The sequence below is a fragment of the Mycteria americana genome, chromosome 16 (assembly GCF_035582795.1).
Source record: "Mycteria americana isolate JAX WOST 10 ecotype Jacksonville Zoo and Gardens chromosome 16, USCA_MyAme_1.0, whole genome shotgun sequence".
NCBI classification, from domain to species: domain Eukaryota; kingdom Metazoa; phylum Chordata; class Aves; order Ciconiiformes; family Ciconiidae; genus Mycteria; species Mycteria americana.
In genome coordinates, this window is record NC_134380.1 from 11,134,041 (window position 1) to 11,153,819 (window position 19,779).

General features: G+C 38.4%; 1 protein-coding gene across 5 annotated transcripts in view; it reads left to right on the forward strand.

Annotated features, from left to right (window-relative positions):
• The window catches only part of CEP112 (centrosomal protein 112), a 175,446-nt gene that overhangs the window by 106,744 nt on the left and 48,923 nt on the right, over positions 1 to 19,779 (forward strand). For all 5 annotated transcript variants that reach the window (XM_075519264.1, XM_075519266.1, XM_075519263.1 and 2 more), the window contains one exon: positions 5,144 to 5,374. In XM_075519264.1, coding sequence (XP_075375379.1) covers positions 5,144 to 5,374 — 231 coding nt within the window. The remainder of the gene's footprint in view (positions 1 to 5,143; positions 5,375 to 19,779) is intronic.

The following is a 19,779-nucleotide window of genomic DNA, read 5'->3' on the forward strand; positions in this document are numbered from 1 at the left end:
TGCATGCACGAAATTTAACGTTCTTCCAGGTGAGAAAATGCTGAGAAAGCGTTGGTGCGCACAGAGGCAGAAGCTGCGTATCGGTGGTTCAAATAGGGCTGTTACTTATGGGCTAATGTTTTAGGTTCTTATCCTAGAAAGGATCATTGTGGTCAAGTAACCTAACAGTTCATGTCTGAGCTAAGTCCATGGAAGTCCCAACTCAGAGGTTTAGGGGGGAGTGGTGGTTGTTTTTTAAAATGTGACATGCGAGCAAAATTAAACACAGCAGACTGAGACCTATGCAGTCATCTGCAACTGAAACCAAGTTAGCCCAATGTGGAAAACTTTTGAAACTCCGTTTGAAGAGTTGTCATGATCCACTTGAGAAATGCAGTGGTCTTTAGAAGTGATGCTTTTTTTCATCAGCCTGAGTACACTCAGCAATGAAGAGCAACGAAGGGTTATTGCAACTTCATCTGCTGGGAGATGTTAGTCACTTACTGTAAAAACTGCTGAAGCAACACCTAAATGACTCTAGATCTGAGCCTCAGGGAATAAGTTAAGAGTGGATTTGATCTTAACTCTGCATTGCCTTGTTTTTGTGAGTTTAAAATGCCCTCGACACTCTTTGAAGCTAAATATGGTGGTGGGGTGGATGTGGTTTGGTGCGTAAGACATTGAGAGGGAGACAGTGAAGTCCGTGTGTTCCATCACTGTGAGTATAAAAGATGCGGTCGTGCTCCAGCCTCTTCCTTAGAAACGGATCCAACTACACGCTTCATGGGGTTGAAGTAGGAGCTCCTGAAAAATAAAGGGAATATATTTTTTTATTTTTTTTTTTAATTAGACTTTAGTCATTTGGTCCATTTCTCATCTCTCTTGCATATAACTGTAGCAGAGTTTCAGACATCAGCAACAGATTTTAATTTAAACTTTTTGCCAGCTTTATATTTTCTTATGCAATTTACTTTTTAAAATTAAGAGCACATGTTTTCCTTCCAAATAACATGCAGAACATTTATTGGCATTTTAAATAGGCCAAAGTGAGTGAGCAACCTTCTTTTTTTCTTTCAAGTCTATTTTTTCCCTACAGGCAAATTGCTGTGGGCTTATGACCCACCCTTTTTATGACACTATTTCAGCACAGATATTCTTAGTTAGAATTCTAAGTTATTCCTTTGAAACAGAAATAGAAATCACCAACTCAGCTAGCAGTTTCTTCAGCTATGAGATTGTCATATGTGCATACACATACATACAAGTATGCCATATAAATTCATATGAAATCTCTACCCTGTCACACCGTTTACTGTACATATTTGTATTTTGTTCCATTTGGGATACTCTGTAAGCTAGTGGTTCCTTTCTATTTGTTTTTCTTTATGTGGATTAACAGTCACTTTACAAAAGGCTTTCTTGTTTGGGGCATGCTGCTAAGGCATGGCCATCCTGTGGAATTGCTATGAACTTCTGCATTCTTTGTAAAAAAGATACAAATCTCTTTTATTTCATTTACTTGTACCCATACGACCAAAATAAAGACTATAACATTTTGATCCAAAAAAAAGAGGTAGCAAGTAGCAATAAAATTTTGGACCTATTATATACTGTGAAGCCTTTGTTTCTTACGGTTAAGCCTTATGTTTAGCACAAGAATAATTTGCTCTGGTGGAGTGTTTACGATGTGTGTTTCTCACAGTAGCTCTTGTACCCAAGTTACTCTTTGGACCGTGCAAACAATTCGGTAGGCATGGTTCACAAACATAGATTTGAGCAGCTAGAAAAAGAATTTAAGAAACCAATACTGAGAGAGAGGGTTCAGTTCTACAAACAAACCAAGCAAGCAGCATGCCTTCAGATCTCAGGCGTGAGAAGTGAGATGTTGTAATTGCATCTTTTGTTTTTCCACAGAATTGTTAAGAAAAGACAGTTGCTCTTAAGTTTTATATTTCATGGATTTTTCACAACTGAGAATTATGTCATCTTGGTTTTTTTTTTCCCCTAGTAGTACTAATTTGCCTACTTTTAAGTCTAATAATAATTTATTAAACCTGGTATGTGGAATAGCAGAATCGTAGGGATGGGAAGTTTGGGATTTGTTTCCTTTAGCAGTTTGAAGATATCTGTGTCATACAAAGTTGTCTTATGCAGCAAGTTGTTCCGTTGTAAGCTGCTTCTGCCAGTGACTTTGTTTATGGGGAAAAAATAATCTGGCTGTGAGAACTAGACTTATTTTCAAGTAATAGACAAGAACTGTGTCTGTGATCCCCAATATAAGCTTTTTCCAGTCACTTTGGAGAGATTAGATGTCTCTTAACATCATCTTACTAGCAGTGAAGTTGCTCCAAAAGGACTTCTTTAATCATATTAGTTTCGCTGCCATCACCCCGTCTTCAGATTTTCTTCTTTCCTAATAGAACCAAATCTGCTTTTGCCATCTATTAGGTCCAACATTAATGCTCCTTTGCATATTAATTACTGCTACTTTACCTACAACATTCAGCCCACTATCTTTTGGCTCCCCGGTTTTGAATCTGAAGGCTTGGAGCTGTTACTTTTTCCATGGGGCAGTAGAAAACACTTATTTGCTATTTGATTTTCTAATGGCTTTGTATAAGAATTATTGAATATAGAACAAAGTAAAGCAGAAAGAAGTAACAGTTGAGTCAGGAATTCACCCAGTCTCTGTTTTGGCTTTTAATATGATTTATGAATGAATTGTTCCTGTATTATAAGAAGTTAGCCTTGGCTCCTTATCCTAAGTACTTGATCGAACTTTTTGGGGAAACTTCTTAGCAATGTAATATCTTGGTTTCACTTATACGGGGGGTGGAAAAAAAGTTCAAGGAAGTTTTTTGTTTTAAAAAAGAAGGAAGGAAAAAAAAAAAGGAAAGTGGAGTGGAGGGAGAATGAGCTCTCAAAAAGAGCTCTCGCAGATAAAACGAAAATTGTTACTATTCCAGGCAGGATTTGCATTGGAACGGCTATTAAAAAACCCAAATGCTACGTATGTCAGTTTAGAACTCAGACCATATCATCCTGTAGAAATTGTAGCTCTGTAGCATTTCTTTGGTTAAGTAAAAGGCAGTTAGGCTAACATTTTGTTATGATCTTGAGGTTAAATTATTTTCCGAAAGAATTACAAAAGTATATTGTAGATTATAATTATATATTAAAATGTACTTTACATTTTAGTCTGTATAATTATATAGTAAAATGTACTTTACATTTTTAGTCTGTGTACAGATTTAAGAAAAAATTAAACATGTGTAGAGGAAAAGATCAGGAACGGAAGGAAAGGATCTAGTGCAGATTACACTATATGAAACATATGTTTGAGATAATGCTGATATAGCTGAAGTATGTGGCCTGTGTTATACTTCTGTATACAAATGATGTGCTCATTCCATCTCTACGCGTACACACACAAAATTTTACCTTTGACATAGTAGGGAATAATGCCAATGAGTAATTAAGAAAGCATGGAAGCAAAAGTCAGTCTTGTGATAAATTTCCAAGACGGTTAATATTATTTAATGCAGTTACAGCTGTGATAGTCGAAGGATACAACTGAAGGTTGAGGGGAGATGACATGTCTTTTATTACACCGTATAGTTCAAATAGTTTGAAAAAATAGGCAAACTTTCAAGCCTCGATTTTTCCCTCTCAGATCACAGTATTTATAACAATCTGTCTCGGGGTATTAACGTAAAGGGCAATGTTGCTGATAGTCATTCATTTCCCAACTTTGGTCAGAAATGAATGTTTCTTTTTCAAAGATTTGTAGTAATGTGGTTCTCAGAGACTGCAAATAGATGGTTTAGCTGAGTACAGACATTATATTAAAAATGTCTAAAGAAGAAAAACAGTAGTTGGAGAGAGAGATCACTCCAGAGCTCTAGAAGCAGTAAGTGGCGTTCCAGGGAAATGGGATCTTTAAATATACAGTAATTTTCATTAGATTTTCTTACGAAACCTTTAATAAGCTTGAGCTGAGTCACCTACATCTGTTTGGTAGAACATCAGTTTCTCATCTCAGTATTATCATATCCTCTGTGAAAGAATTCCAGGGAACTGCACAGTTACTTGTGAAGCAGGGAGGAAAAAGGGGGAAATACTGTGCGATGTTTTGAGTGAAAATGCTAATTTTCAGAATTGTATTTACAAATGAAAACATACGTGCTTGCAACATCATACGTTGCAATTAGCTGTAAGGGCAACGGTTTTATGTCACAGATACGATGCTCCTATACTTCATTTAAGAAGCTGCAGAAGAAATCAGTTAGAAAAGTAACTAATGAGAGTTATATGCAGTGTAATTCTAAAGTAATAAATGTATGGTCTACTGCTACTGTAAAGTACAATGTATATGCTGTATACTTTAGGAGTGACACAGATTTACCACATATAACTTTCGTTCCTTACCCTTTCAAGTTCCCCCATCGAAGGCAGGCAGTGAGCCAACTCCCTGCTGTTCTGCTGCCGCACCGTCGTCCCCCTCTTCTGATGCCACTGCTGCCTTGCGCAACATATTTCGCTCCTGAGGACTGAAGGGTAATCTGTGATCACATGAAAGGGTTGTGGATTCTGAAGCGTGTGTCTTGCATTTTGAAGGTCATGTATCTTATCTATACTGTTTGCAGAGCCTTAAGGGTTCTCTGCATAGGCCCGTGCCATCCTCTAGTGCTCTAGAGGATGACACCGTGTCACCTCCGGCGTGCTCTAGTTCCCTCACCTGGAGGAGGATGTTCTTTGATACATTCCTGGTGCACATTAGCACAGTATGATGAAATACAGTCTATAATCTGTAGCAGTGATTGATAAATGATTGATGACACACTGATATCTCATTAGAAGGCAGCAGGTCATTTCTTAAGGAAAAAAAAAGAAGGCATGGATATTGTACGCAGTGATAGTATGCCACAAACTACACTTCTTCATCTATACGGGCACCCCTTCCAAAAAGGTAAATCTTGCTCCCTCCATGCTTTGGGCAGGGGGAGCCATATTCATCTATATGAAGAGAGGGGGAAGAGCAATAGGAGAGGCCGAGAAAAGGGACAGAGAATCCTTTGAGTCTCCTTCCTACCTCAGCTCACAGCCTGTCTGAGACCATCAAGTGTTTTGTGGGGTTTTTTACTTTGTTTGTTCTTTATTTCAGGTTATCTGTGATATGGAGAACCAAATCCACAAGCTGAGGGAAGAGCTTATTCAGGTAAAGGCTCAGCGGAAGCAACAGCTGCTGGAGCTCAGCCATCAGTGGGAAGAGGAGAGGCAGAGGGCAGCTCGAGACCATGAGACAGCGGTGAATAAGCTGAAAGTGGAGGCAGAAAAAATGACATTAGACCTGAAAAAGATACATGTGGCAGAAACAGAGAAGGCCTTGGACAAGGTAAGCGATTCGCATAGGGCTGCTTCTTGTGGCATGGCAAAAGGAGAGCAATCAACCCAAAAGTCAGATAAGCAAAGTTTCACTGAGGAAAAATGTTTAGGGGTCACTTGAGTTGAAAAAACAGACGTACGCTGTAGATCTGACATTGGATGCCGCAATTGCGGCGCGAGTATGGAAAGTTTTGTGGTTCTATAATGAAAGACTACTTCTCTTCGAACGTGCAGTGGCAGTGGTCGCTGCTGTAGCTGTTTTCCCTGAGAGCGGTGCTGGGGCAGCACCTTCCAGCCCCGGTGAGCGTGGACGGGGACCACCGCGTGGTGCTCAGGAGCCGGGGGGACTTGAACGATCCAGATGATTTCAAAGGCAAAGCCAGCCAAGGACTAGGCTAATCACTTTTCCTTTGTTGGAATAGAGAGAGTAGAAAGGGCGGTTCTGTCTAACCAAGCTTTTTCTCCCTTAAAAAGAGGGAAAGTTCTTAAGAAGGAAAAAGTTCAGGCTAAAACTGCAAGGAAATTGGCTCTAGTTGCTAACAATGGCTGGTCTGCTTTTGCCTGTGTGCATCAGGTGAGCAAGTACTGTGTGAAAGGCTTGAAAATAGAAATTAATGTTTCAGATACATCAAGGCTTCCCTCCCTCTTCTGTTCAGTGGGGTCACTGGCTGCGCATCAGTGCTTGCTGAGCACCCCCTTCTACCAGCGTCTTGAATTCAAGTATTTTACCACATTAGGGATGATAGGAGCTGCAACGTGTGAGTTTTATTTCAAAAGCGAAACTAAAAAAAACCCCCTACTTAATATTTAGGGTAGACGCTGTGTATATGTAAGCAGATAGTTGTTGAAGTATCTTTTATATGCGTTAATGTAATAAATCATACATTTTATTGCAAAGTGATGTACCGTGGCACAAATTAACAATCTGCATATACTGTTTGAACAGCCTTTGTGCAAGTGACATTTCATTTACCTGCGTCAGGTTCTTGGTCTGTAATTTTAAACAGCATTCGGAGGATTATGTTGGAAATCAGCCAGCCTGAAGCCATTAAAATGGCTGTGATCAACAATTCAGAATCTTTTCTGAATGTAAGAAAAGCTCCGCTTGGCATAATTATTTAAAGCCAAGGTCACAGAAAGTATTTAAACCTTTGAAATTCATCGTTAAAGGATTAATTTTAACTCAGGAAGACATTGTCATTTTTGCTTAAAAATGGAATTTGAATCTCAATTCTTTTCTTTCTTTGATCTTTTTTTACATGTGTAGTATAGCAAAAGAAAAGTTAACTTCTTTACATCCTCAAATTAAAGTTACAAATAATCCTTCATAGGGCAATATCTTTAATAGTCTTGAATTGTCATTTCTGTCAGAAATACTATTTTTTTAATTTGTTGAATTTTTTCTATTTTTCAAAAAAAATTGCTAATTTTAAGCTATATTAACCGCTATTGAATTTTTTTATTATTATTTAACCTACTTCCCTATTTTTACCTCTAATCAGAAGAGCACATGTTGAGTAAAAGAGAGGAGGGGAAAAAAAAGAATGTATCTCTGTTGGAAAGTCTTTCACAGACATGTGAAAATACCTTGCATTACCTTCAAATCTGCCTTTACCATTCTGCTTGGTTTCTGTCTTCCAAATGTAGAGCTGTGGAAATTGGCCACAAAGTCCAAAAGTCAAAGTAGCTTAGAGGGCAAACTCCATTTAAAGCTCCAAAGTTACAGTTTCAGCTAACTTAGTTCAAATCTTGATCCTATTAAAGTCCACAGAAATTTGATGAAGGAGATTTCATCCGGGGGGGAGGGGGGGGAAATCTTAATTGCAGCATGAGTCTTGAAAGTTGTTTTTAAAAGTCTTTTTATTTTTCTAGCAAATCTTGTTACCTTGAAATTTAGGACAATATGGGAGAAAAATTCATCCTCTAAATTTACTTTTTTCTGCCAATTCTGTAAAGATTGCTTAAAAATCCAAGGGGAAGCTGAATTTCACTGTTTAGGCTTGGAACATCTGACTGTCCAGATTTTCTGAAGGTCAGTCTGTTCCCAAGCGAAGGATCTCATTCCTCTGTGGTCTGTTTTGTGAGTAATACCGATTCCTGTGTGGATTGCTTTGTGTAATTGTGGACTGTTGTTCACGTGAACATGATGAAATACAAAAGAAATGGCTAACACTTAAGTGAAAAGAAAAATTGAAGTAAAAACGAGTAGAAGGAGACAGAGGATTCGTGTGGTATTGCCTTCCCCGTAGCCCTGCTGCAGTGGGGATGGGAAGGAGGAGAGTGGGGGGCAGAGAGAGAGGAACAGTTTTCATTGCAAGCGCACTGGACATTTAAATATTTGTTGGTATTTGTAGACAGCTTTTCAGTATTTAGGGACACATAATTTACTGAGGTCTTGAATTTTCTGTTGCTTAAAAATCTCAACTTTAAAGATAGTACTTTGTTTATTGTAACATTTTATTTGATTCATTTTGTGATTACAACATACAATGCCAGAAAGTTGCTCAATAAATGTAGTACAGTAATGGTTTTGAACTTGTGATTCTAAAAGCAAATATCTTTTGACAGTTATTGCATCTCCCAGTCACTAGGGGATGGTAAGTGGGAAAATATTTAACAGGTTGCCAAATGGCACTGTGTAACCTTCACTATACGAAACATAACCATGGCATCTGTTGTTGTAGAAATACAATAAAGGGAAAAATCCATAATTTTCCGGTGACCTTCCCTCTTGCAGGTATTATTTTCAATTAAACACTACTTTCTTACAACGTGAGCTGTAGCTGACCTAAATATGCACCTTACGAGTAGTGTCGAACCTGTTGTGGGCAAGTTGGGCACCTCTGAGACTGTGCGGAGTGCTGCCCCGTGAGCTGCGGGAGCGCTGGAAAAGCTGACGGGGGCTCTACCTGAACTGCAGCCAGAAGCCTTCTGTAAGCGAGGTCCTTCTCGCCAGCCGGCTATGTAGAAGGAGAGCTGGGGTGATACAGGAGCAGCTCGGCGTGTGCTGGGCTAATGCGATGCAGAGGTAGCCGTTCTTGCTGGCGCAGCGCAGAGATTCATCTTTAGCCTTGCTTTTTGCTAGAGCAGGTGCCGCAGCCCCATCACACATAATCACCTTATTGCTCACCTTTAAAACGTAACACGGTAGTTATATTAGAACACAGAACCACCTTATCAGATAAGGATAACAAATTTTAGTGTCCTTAAGGTCAGCTAAGCCATGCTGGACATAAATCAGACCAAAATTCAAGACGATAGCATGGAGAATTTGAAACAGTACTTATCATGTTCTTAGGACTTCAGTCCTTTCATAATGTCTGTTATCTGTCTCTAACAAAAATGACTTGAGAATATCTCCAAATTATTTCTCGTCTATTAGTTAAGGAATCTTCAATATCGTTTCAGAAGAACACTTGTATTCGGTCATAATGATTTTGATTTCCCTTTAAAGTATAGATTTAATTTTCTTGCGTTTCATTATAGCAAGTGATTATAGCATTTTCTGATGTGATGGTAGTTTTATTTTTTTTTTTATTTGAAGTCATACCTCATTATGATGAAATGAAACATAAACTGTTTAAGAAATAAACATATTAGAGATACATAGTAGTGCAGTTAGGCCCCCGTAATGACTCCTTCCAGCAGGGAGGCAGGTGTGGTGTAGGTTGCATCAGCAGCACTGAGGGCATGAACGCTCGTCAGCCAGGTGTAACGGACTGTACAAAGCTTACGAGCGTTTTCAGGTTTGCCAGAAATTACTAAAAGCGAGAGACAAACTGCATTTCTAAGTGCGTGCAGATGTGAAGCTTGGCTAACGCAACTGTTTGTAACATTCATTTGTGGTATTTTCTTGGCAAAGAAAATAAGCATTCAGAAAGCATGACCCGAGCAGATCAGTAGACGTGCTAACAATGCTCAAAGGAAGCAACCTTGGAACTGAAAATATCTCATAAAAAAACCTCTCTGAGCAGCACACATGAGTAAACTGGAGTGGGAGAAAAAGGTTGTATGTTTTTTTTTCCCCTCTCTAAATAATTTTCAACATTTAGCTTTTTATTGACTCTCTTCTATATTTAAAAAGCTATTTTGACTCATCCTGTTAGATCTTTATGCAGGTTCCAGGAACTCTGATTCTTTTTCAGTACTGCTTTTCTTGTGGAGAAGTAATTTACATTTTTGTGTATTGACTGTGCTGAACGCACGTGATAGTTGATTACAGGATGAAGTCAAAAAAAAAAAAAAGGAGAGTCAAACAGTTTAGTCTCTGGACTGCAATTCTTCTGATTTCAGTACAGTTGTGAAACCGTTCACTCTGGAGAGATGGGACTCCAAGGTGGCACACGACCTGGCCAGAGCCGTGCAAATCGTGCTTGTAGCCTTTAATGATGTAGCACTTCATGGTACTCTGAGATTTCTGTTATTTTAAATAAAAATTGACATTTACAGTGTTTGCTAGTCTGTACCTGTTACAATCACTCCACCTATGTCTAGTGGGAAGTCCACATAAAACTAAAATGCCCAGGAAATTCAAAGTTAAGGTTAAAATTTAAAAAATGTAAATTAGTTAAAAGTATTGTACTCGGTGTAAGTGACCGCCTCCCTAATTAAGAATAACTATTTTATAGAATTGTTATGTTGTAATATGTTTTTGCAACGGGGCCTTTTTCAAAAATCTGCAGACAGTGTCCTATAATTGGATGCTTAATTTTCAAACAACTTCTACTTCCATACAGTTTGCAAATAAGGTACTGATAATGTGCCCTAGGGAGCATTTCAGCCCTTCCTTTATCATCAAGCTTTGTGATGCTGGATTAATTAACTAGCGAGTACAGCCCTAGGATGCAGTCCAGCTGGACATGCTCGTCGGGCATACTTTCATACTGCCTATGTAGGAATATCTTTAATTGACAATATCTGTTCTGGCCCTATTGTCAGTACTCATACAGATGATGTCATACTGTTCAGCACTGGCGAAGAAATAGAAGATGAAGAGAAAGACTATGACATCTTCAGAGATTAAAGAGATACTCCAAGAGATACTCATTAAAAGTATTGAGTTTCCCCTGAGCAGTTACTTCTCATAAAGCATAAGCATTGCATGCTTTCCATTAGCTCACGTTGTTGAATACTGTCTCTCTAGCAGTTGTTCTTCTCTGCCAACTCTACATTTCATTAACTACCAAAACCAGTTCCATCTTTATATCTAAGACCTTCTGGGAACTGGACCGTCTCTGCAGCAATTCTGCAGGTTCCTGCGTAGACTTCTTAGCATAATGGAGTCTTTGATGTGAGTGACACCTTTCCCTTCATTAACTTGAACGCTAATAGCCATGGTATAGATAGCTTCATTTATGTGAGCATCCAGATGAACTATTTTCACACTCGTTGCAGCGATACCCTGGTTATTTACATGGGGGCAAATAGGTCAACCATAAAATGTGGACGTGTATTCTTCCCGAGTATAATGATATCATTAAATTGGTATCTAATTATAATGTAGACGTATGTGTTTGTCCTTGCTGAATGCATTAAGGATCTCCACAAGTTTGTGTATATGTGCCATTTTTTTAGACTAAAATTTTTAAATGTTTGTTTGAATCTATTACGTAGATTCTTTTGTTTAGGCCTTAGCTATGAATGATCTAAAGAGCTTCTAATTTCTAATTCTTACCAAGAAGAGTTGGATATTCCCCGAGTCTTAATGTTTTTCATTATAATCTGAGAACTATTGTCTATGATATTATCTATTTCAGAGGAGTAATATTTTTTGTTGGTTTTGTGTTGAATCTGTGTACATTTACTTACATTTGGTTCTTGAACATTTCTGACACTGTGTTAGTGATTCACCAACTAATATTATTAAAAATGAGCATGGTACTTTGGCTTTGTTGGAGAAAATCTGCCAAAAGCCTAAAAGATCAAGAAAAAAGAAATGTATTTCAAAAAGAGAAAAGATTTGTGTAGCAAAGTTAGTGTATGTTAGCATAAGAAGTGCAGATTATTTAAATCTGTCTTTATAGTACCTTTACAGCAGCTCTTGCAATAAAATTTTGCTCACAGATGAGGGGAGAAAACCAATTTCCTCTCTAGTGTGTCCCCTTTTGCACTGCTCCTTCTTATTCCTCCAAAGAAAAAGAAAGATAGATAATGGTGGACCAGGAACATGGTCACAGGAATTGCATCATCCCTTAGGGGAGCCATTTGGAAGAGTCTTCAATCAACAGAGCCAAACATGAAGAAAAATATGGTAGAATAGTCTCAGGGATATTTCACTCCAATGAGATTAAACAGAATTTATGGCTCTCTCCATACACGAGATATTTCAAAGCAATAGTCTCAGTTATTCAGAGAGTTGCTCTGCTTCTACCGCCTTTTAAAAAAAAAAAAAAAACAAAATCCAAAAAAAAACACACCACAAAAAACCCCTCAGAAAACCAAAACGGAAAACAGGTAAGATTTCTGCCCATCAATTGTATTTATAAACCTGGTTCCAGAAGTAACCAAGAGTAGTTGGTGTAACTGCCACTGTGGGAAAAAATATGCACCCCTGAGCATTAGGCTTTCTTTCTAACACCTTCATTAATGTTTGGAGAGGACATCAAGCACCACGTTCTTTGCATTCACAAATAACACCATAGGGTTAAAAATTAAAGTGGCTGATGCAATGCTGTTAAGAAATGAGAACCAGACAAGAAGATGCATAATTGAGCTAAATGATAAATTATGACACAACATGGAATTAAAAAGATAGCTTTCAACAGGGCAAGGACTGATAGAATTAAAATTAGACCTCTATCATATGGCCTGTCTTTCAGCACAATTTATTCACTCCCCATCATATCAATTATAGTTGGTTAGTTGTTCGAGAAGTTTGGGTTTTTTAACCAACTGGTATTAATCTAAGTTATCTATCTCAGAAGTATTCACAGGTGGGGTTTTTTGTCTTCTCTGTCTCCTATTTCTTTTCAAGTCTGCGTCCAAACACCACTTCTAGTTCTGCCTCACCAGGGCACGCTCTGCTTTTTCTCAGTTCTATAACTTCCAGGCTGTAGCCTTTGGTGTATATTCATAAGATCAAGGCTCACAAAATCATGAAGACGGTGGATAAGGTGAATGCTGAATTGTTATTTACTGCCCAAGAACTTGGGCGTAGTTGCTGGAAACTAATAGGAGATTGATTTAAGACTGGTGGAAGAAGGTACTTTGCTGAACAACAGAGAGTGAGCTGCTTAAATTGATTTCCATGGAGGCTGTGAAGGCAGGTATTATCAGCAGGTTCAGAACAGGACTGAACGGTTTTATGAGCAGCACGTTCGTAACGAGTCACTAATGGGAATAAGTAGGGATTTAACTTCTAACTTCCCTAATTAGCAGTTGGGGGAATACGAGGGGTACGAAGTGCAGAAGGGGGCCAGGTTTCTGCGGTCTCTGCAAGCAGCGTCTCCCGTGCCTCTGGAGAGGACACTGGGCTCGGTGGCCCATGAGCCTGACTCTGGAGCACATACCTGATGTTTTTAGTACACCTGATGTTTCAGTCTTAACTTTCCTGCTTACAAAGTGCAGGAGGCTTTTCCAGGGGCAGAATGACTGTTCTAATTATTTTTTCAATAGTTTCCTGAGCCTTTCTTCACTATCCAAACAAACCGTAACACACCAACTTTATCTTGTAATACACAATTGCTTATTATTTTAACTTTATTAAATATTTTTGAAAGCCCAATTGAATCATTACCTCATTCTCTCCTCTATGTGGCTTGGAGAAGGCTGATTGCATGTAGGTACAGTTTTCTCTAATGTAACAATTTTACTCATCTTTATGTCCCAGGGTACATTGTAACATTAGGAAAAACATTGGCTATTCTCCAGTACGGTGGCTGATTGTAATGTGAGATTATTATTTTTTTTTTTTTAAACAACTTGGCCAATTCATTCTTAGATTATTTCAGAATTATTGAATGAATACCATCTGGTCTGGGTGCCTAGACAGGGGTGAGAGAGCAGATCCCACGACCGAGGTCCTGTTACGGGATCCCGGTACCTGCAGCGATCATTGCTGATTTCACTGGGGCTTGTTCATGGTTTTCTTTACGCAGACAAGGGTAACCGGTGCTTGTTACCTGGAACTAGGAAATACTAAGTGGAAATTTCTCCTGCGTCCCATGCCATGTGCTCCACATTCTTACTTTTCTTGAAAGTTTCTGGGGTAACGCATCCTTTACACAAAGACTTTCTCACATTCCCCAAACCTGAGAGTCGGCGCAAGCCGAAACAAAAGCTGCCCCACAGAACGCGTCTGTCGCGTCCTGCTTAGGTCGGTATTTGGATATTTAAATTTTTCACTATAGCTTTATTTTAGAAAAAATGCTTGGTTATCAAGACCAAACTAATATAAAACATCTTTATTGCATATTTAAATTCTGGCACAATTTGAAGACATTATTTATACTAATTTGCTCTTTCTTCATATCTTTATAATAGAGAAAAGCTGCAGGTGGCTTTTTTTTTTTTTCTTTTTGGAGGGGAAGGAGTGTTTGGGAAATAGGGAAGGGGTAAAATGATGTTATTAGTCCTTCAGAGTCTTTAATGTGAAGAAACAAAAAGTGTTCCAAGACGACTTGCTTACAGCTGCAGAACATGTCATGGAGTAAAACCCACCTTCATTAAATGGGTGAGAAAGGATTGTAATTGTTTTGAAGTTCTTATGATCAGTCTGCATATGCTTCATTGTAATGTGATACTAAAGTGCCTCAATTATGATTTGTATATTTTGGTGCCAGAAGGTTTTTTTTCTTATGCTAAATTATTAAGTTCTGTCAGCTGCTGGGCTGTCATATAGAGATACAGTAAATCACATTATATTTTGTCATGGATTACACGGAGCAATAAATTTGGGAACAGAGATCAAAGTAGTTTCACAATCACATCTGAGTGTAGGAGGGGTGTTTAACTTGTAGAAAATCTGATTTAGGTGAAACTGTTGCAGTTCTTGTGTGAATTTGAAATGAATTTGGGTGTTTGCTTGAAAATGAATACGGTACAAATCCCCAAAAGAGTTCTTCTGTATTTAGTTCAGAGGAGTTAATTCTGACCTACAGCTGCAGGACGGAGAATGGATAAATAATTAAACATTGGGAATGTTAAGAGTCTCGCAGTGTCTTATTTATGTTTTTAATTGCTTTCATGATTGAGCAATATATTCCATTCTCTTTTTAATTGGGACTTTGCTGGACTTGTGTATAGTTAGTCATCGGTACAGTAATGCTTTCTGGCTCCGTGGAGGAGTTGTTCTTTTTGGGAAGCTTTGTTGTATTTAAAACTACAAAAAGTAATCCAGCATAATCTTGCTAAGGAACACTGATTGCTTCAGATCATAGATTTGTTAGGGGATTTTGTCGTATTTTGAATGTTTGTCTTTCCAACTGTAGGAGCTTAACATTTGTTGGGCTCTCATCTAATGATGTAACGTAGTAATATTGAGTTAACTTAGTGAGACCGAGTCCGTCCTTTTGTTTCCACTTTTCCTTCTATTTAATAAAAAAAGATTTGCTCTCAAAATGATACATACGTAGGATTTTTTCCTAGTCATTATCTTCTTAACACTTGCTTGTTATTGCCACAAAATTCAACTTAAAACAGCAATGAAGAATCTAAAAAAATAAAAATCACATTCTTATCCCTTTATAGTCTTTTCAGGAGCCTTACAGTCTCTGCTTGGCAAAAATCAAGGTGTGCAAACTTAGCTGATATATAATGATAAAGTGCAGGGGTCTCGGAAAGCTCTGATTTCTGAAAGAATCGTGTCTTGTAAAGCTCATATTAAGTAGCCTTTAACTGAGTCAAATCATGGATCAGTGTCACGTCTTGGTACCGTTGCCTTCTATTTGTGGAGGAAACACTAGCTTTGACTTGCATCTTCAAAGATGTTTAGCAGCCTATCCCTTCGTGCTTTTACTGGGTGTCAGCTGCTTGGGTACCAAAACCATCTGGGCCTGAGTGATACAAGCTATTCCGTAAACTTCGTTATATTGGAGCGGGAGAGAGAGACAGAGTGCACGTGAGCAAGTGCGGTGCCTGTGTAGCAGAGGTGCCCAGTATTTCTGGTGAATAAAGGCAGCTTGTAAAAGCTCAAATAGTTCCCGTTGGGTGCATGTTTTATTTGTTAAGGCTCTGAAAAAGAAAATGCCACCACTTTTGATATAATGTCTTAAACCCACTTTAAATAACCGTCTTAATTTACTTGGACAGAACAGAAGAAAACCAGGAAATATTAAAAATCATAATCCAGCAATGTATTTGTGCTGTACCAGATTTAGGAGTGTTGCTGTGGGAAAACTAGGCTTCAGTGCCCTAATGTGGAGTGTTGCAGTCTCAACGTCTTCACTAGGTTTACTCAGTTCATCTTCTTTGAATGTTGAGCAAAAGAAGGGATCGTGCCGTAATGTAAAAGCCACCTGCCTCCGAACTGCTTTGGCAAAACGTCACAGTACATCTTCAGCTGGAACTATAATTCGCCGCCTGTCCTTTTAAATGCCTGATGCAGTATCAGTACTATCTTGTATAAAGTGTATTTCAGGTATTGAACAATTTCATGCGGCAAACCGAGACTATTAATATGGTTTTAAAACCTTGTATGGTATACAAGGCTTGTATTTTAGGCCAAATCATGCTCTTGGTTTTAAATCAGGTCCCTGGCTCACCGCAAAATTAAATAGAAATCAGTGTTAGTGACGCTGGAAATATTTAGATGCTCAGTAAATCCATTTAGGTGAAGCTAGTAATTGCGTACTGGTGTGAGGATGGTATAGCTTTGGCATCAGACACCGTGCAGTTGGAGTCTCGTAGAAGAATCTTTGGAAGAGTTGAAGGTCTGTGTTTAATTTCTCTACGTAACTTCAGAATGATTAGAAATACACTGTTGGTTTAAATGAAAAGACTGGAAATCGGAGTTTTCCTCAGGCACAAGTGGCACAAGCAGTTTTTCAGTAGGCCCCTATTAAGCACAGAATTGCAATATACTGCAGAAAGGCAATTCTCTGTACAGGTAGAGTGTCAAATTCATTTCTATTCATTCTTGGTTTTTTCCCAATGAAAAGTACTTAGCACATGAATGAGAGGGGGTTTTTCTCCTAAAGATGTACGTTTAAAGAAAAAAAAAAAAAAGAAAAAGATTTATAGACCTACAAAAGTGAAATGTAAAATAGAATATTAATGGGATTTGTGGGTATGACAGATTGGGATTTCTATCACTCATTTTCAAAACCCTTGAAGTCATTTGATACTTGCCTAATTATTCTGTTAACATCATTTTGGACATTGAACTATTTTTAATGGTCTTCTGGGTGGCTCAGATTACATATTTGAACTGGTATGCTATTTTCACTGTTACACAGAGATTCGGCTTTCCTTTTGTTATCTGATTGGTGGGGAGAGCAGGAGAAAGAACAAGAGGCTTGGCATAGGGAGTCACCCGCTGTCGGTGTTAGAGGCACAGAAGGAAAATAGACGTTCCAGGCTTTGAGGTCGAAATGAGATTTTTATGTACGATCCCATGAACTTAAAAGGTGATCTGCTAATCTCTGAAGTTTAAACAGATACTGTACAGAGTGTTTTAACATACTTAATAACAAAAATTGCTACAGTTAGCCATTCTGAAGGTCATTTTCTTTTGACATCTGTCAAATTACACAATCTTGAATTTTGGTACAAAGCATAATGCTGTCAAACTTAGAGAGAAATATTCCAGAATGTGGAGTGGTGTGTTGTTTTTTAAGGTAAATGGGCCCCATTTACATTAGTTCTTTGATGTTAAATTCTTTGCTGCACATCAGAGAACAGTTGCTTCTTCCCTGGAGCAAGTTTCCTTTCTTCTCCTTCCCCCACCCTTTGATTTTTTTTCCTTCCTTTTTTTTTTTTTTTTTTTTTAGTTTGCTTACACTTTTATCTAACTAATTATGGAGGATCAGCTTATGTATGGCCATCATTTAGCTAGTTGCAGGCATTTTGAAAAATGGTTATTTCATAGCTAGTACCCTAAACAGATTTCTTAAATCTGCTTTTCGATTAGTGAATAGGGGTGTGTATATATAACCCTCTAGTTTGAGAGTTGTATTTGTGGGGGCTTTGTTTATGTTTTGGTGAGATTGAAATCAAATTGAAACACTACTGAATCAATCACAAAACTGTAATGCATATATAGATGAACAAGATTTCACTATGCATCCTTAACTCTTACAGATCTGGCCATGTTTGGGTTGCAGGAGTTAGTTTTCCTATTACTTTTGTAGCACAATTGAAATCTAACTTTCCATCTGAAAATCACCATTCCAAAGCTGGAAGATACAGAGTCATAGAATCATTTAGGTTGGAAAAGACCTTTAAGATCATCGAGTCCAACCGTAAAGCTAACGCTGCCAAGTCCACCACTAAACCATGGCCCTACGCGCAGATTTGTACTGTTCCAAAAAATTCTTAACGGCTGCTTTTTTGATAAACATTCAAGACGTCCTGAACACCTTCACGGATGTTGGTGGAAGCTGAAGTTGTCCATGTACCTGCCAACCCCATCGTGCAGCTAGAGCTGCTGTCGACACTGGAGGTGGCCGTACCGCTGAGCAGCCCCGGGGCTGTTTAGTGCACGTGTTCCATCGAGTGGAACTAGAACTAAAAGTCCCCTCTAATGCATCTTATACCTTAAAAATAGCATATAAAAACTTTGTCATTAGGGTAGGGCATGGTACGCTTTTGCGGTGTGGTCCCATCATACATCCTTTGCTCTTTTATTCTTAGTAGTGCTGTTCTGTTTCATGAAAGGAAAAAATGAAAATCGGAGTCTCTTAGAATAGCATCCATTAAGTCAGATACCACATCTGTAGCGCTAATACCGTTTTTAATTTTTACGTGAAATGTTTTGTTGAAGTCGGCGCAGTTTTGCTCAGCAACCACAATATGATGCTTTAAGGCTTGTTATAGAATTATAGTTGGTTTTTAAAACCAATTAACTGTAACAAGGACATAATCTTTTTAATGCAGAAGTCCTCACTCTGTAATATAAAATAACTGCATGTAAAATTGTCGTAATCAGATAATTTTAGCTAAAATATGTATTAACTGTGTGAAACTAAACAGAAGTTAATTTTTGAATCAGCGGGATTCCTCTATGGCTTATCCAATTTAAACCTTTTTATTATAAAAATGGATATTACAATTGATATTTCTGACAAGTTTTTGCCAAGCATGAATTTCAACAGCTACCTCTCGCACACGGAAAACTAGTTTAAGACCATTAACTATATTTGCAGTGCTGCCCATTGCTATAAAAAGAGTTAGACTTTAATGAATGCTGGCTGACCCTCCAAATGTTCACCTTCCAGTTGGATTCTTATTCATTATGTTTCTGAAATAGCACGTAACCTGAAAGCGAGGGAATGCCCTTAAAATAATACAGAAGCAGCTGATGCTTCATACAACGCATGAGCCGAGCAGCCCGTTATAGAAGAAGGAGCCCAGGAAAATGCTGCTTGCGTACACCGTGCCATTTTTAACCTTCTCATTTGTCACGATAAATGTAATATAAATCTTCTGCAATGTTCACTGTATGCAGCTACGTGTATTTACTTTGCAGTAAGCCATTTCTTATGGAAAAAAAAGTAGAGCGGCAGGTTTTTTGTGTAGCGGTGCTACGTGTGGCCCAGGGGAGTAGGTTTATGCCTCCCTAGGCTGCGAAGCAAGAGCCTATAGTCAAGGGGTATTAAATGACTTTAGTCGCAGGTTTTAAAAAGGGAAAAATTTTGTATTTCTGCAGTAAAAGAAGATAAGGGAAAAGAGTGTTCCTATCCATGGTTCCGTCACCATGAATTAGATCTTTTCAGCTGGCCAGTGTGATATAACTTGTAGAAGCTGCCTTCTGCAGCGCTTGGCTGGTGCTACCTGTGCAGTTTGTGATGATGCAAGACCCGTACGGTGTTACAGATCTAGAGGGAAAAGCCGGAGTCAGCGGGTGTCCACAGTTTTTAGTGCCACAGGGTGTAGATAGCCAGTTTGAGACAGCTAGAGCTGGTCTAAATGTGTTTTTGCCATCTCCAGCGGAAGTTTTGGTAGCTCAGTACTGCTGAAAATCAGACCCCTCAAATCAGGATGTTTGGGACTGCAAGTAAATGCAAGAATCTGTGGTTTGTTGATGACTGGGAGACAACTTATAAATATTTTGCTAATTGGAATTTGTTAAAGCCATTATGAAATAAAATGTTGTAATTGCCTTTAAATAAACTGGTAGGATATACTTTCTTTGCCTTCAGTTAGGAATAAAACACTGAAATTCAGCATATCTTTCTTTTGGATCGCCTCTGTCATGTCTATCAGAGGTCATCCTGGTTCTAGTCAGTGTGAACAAACAAGTTCTAATTTGTTTATGAA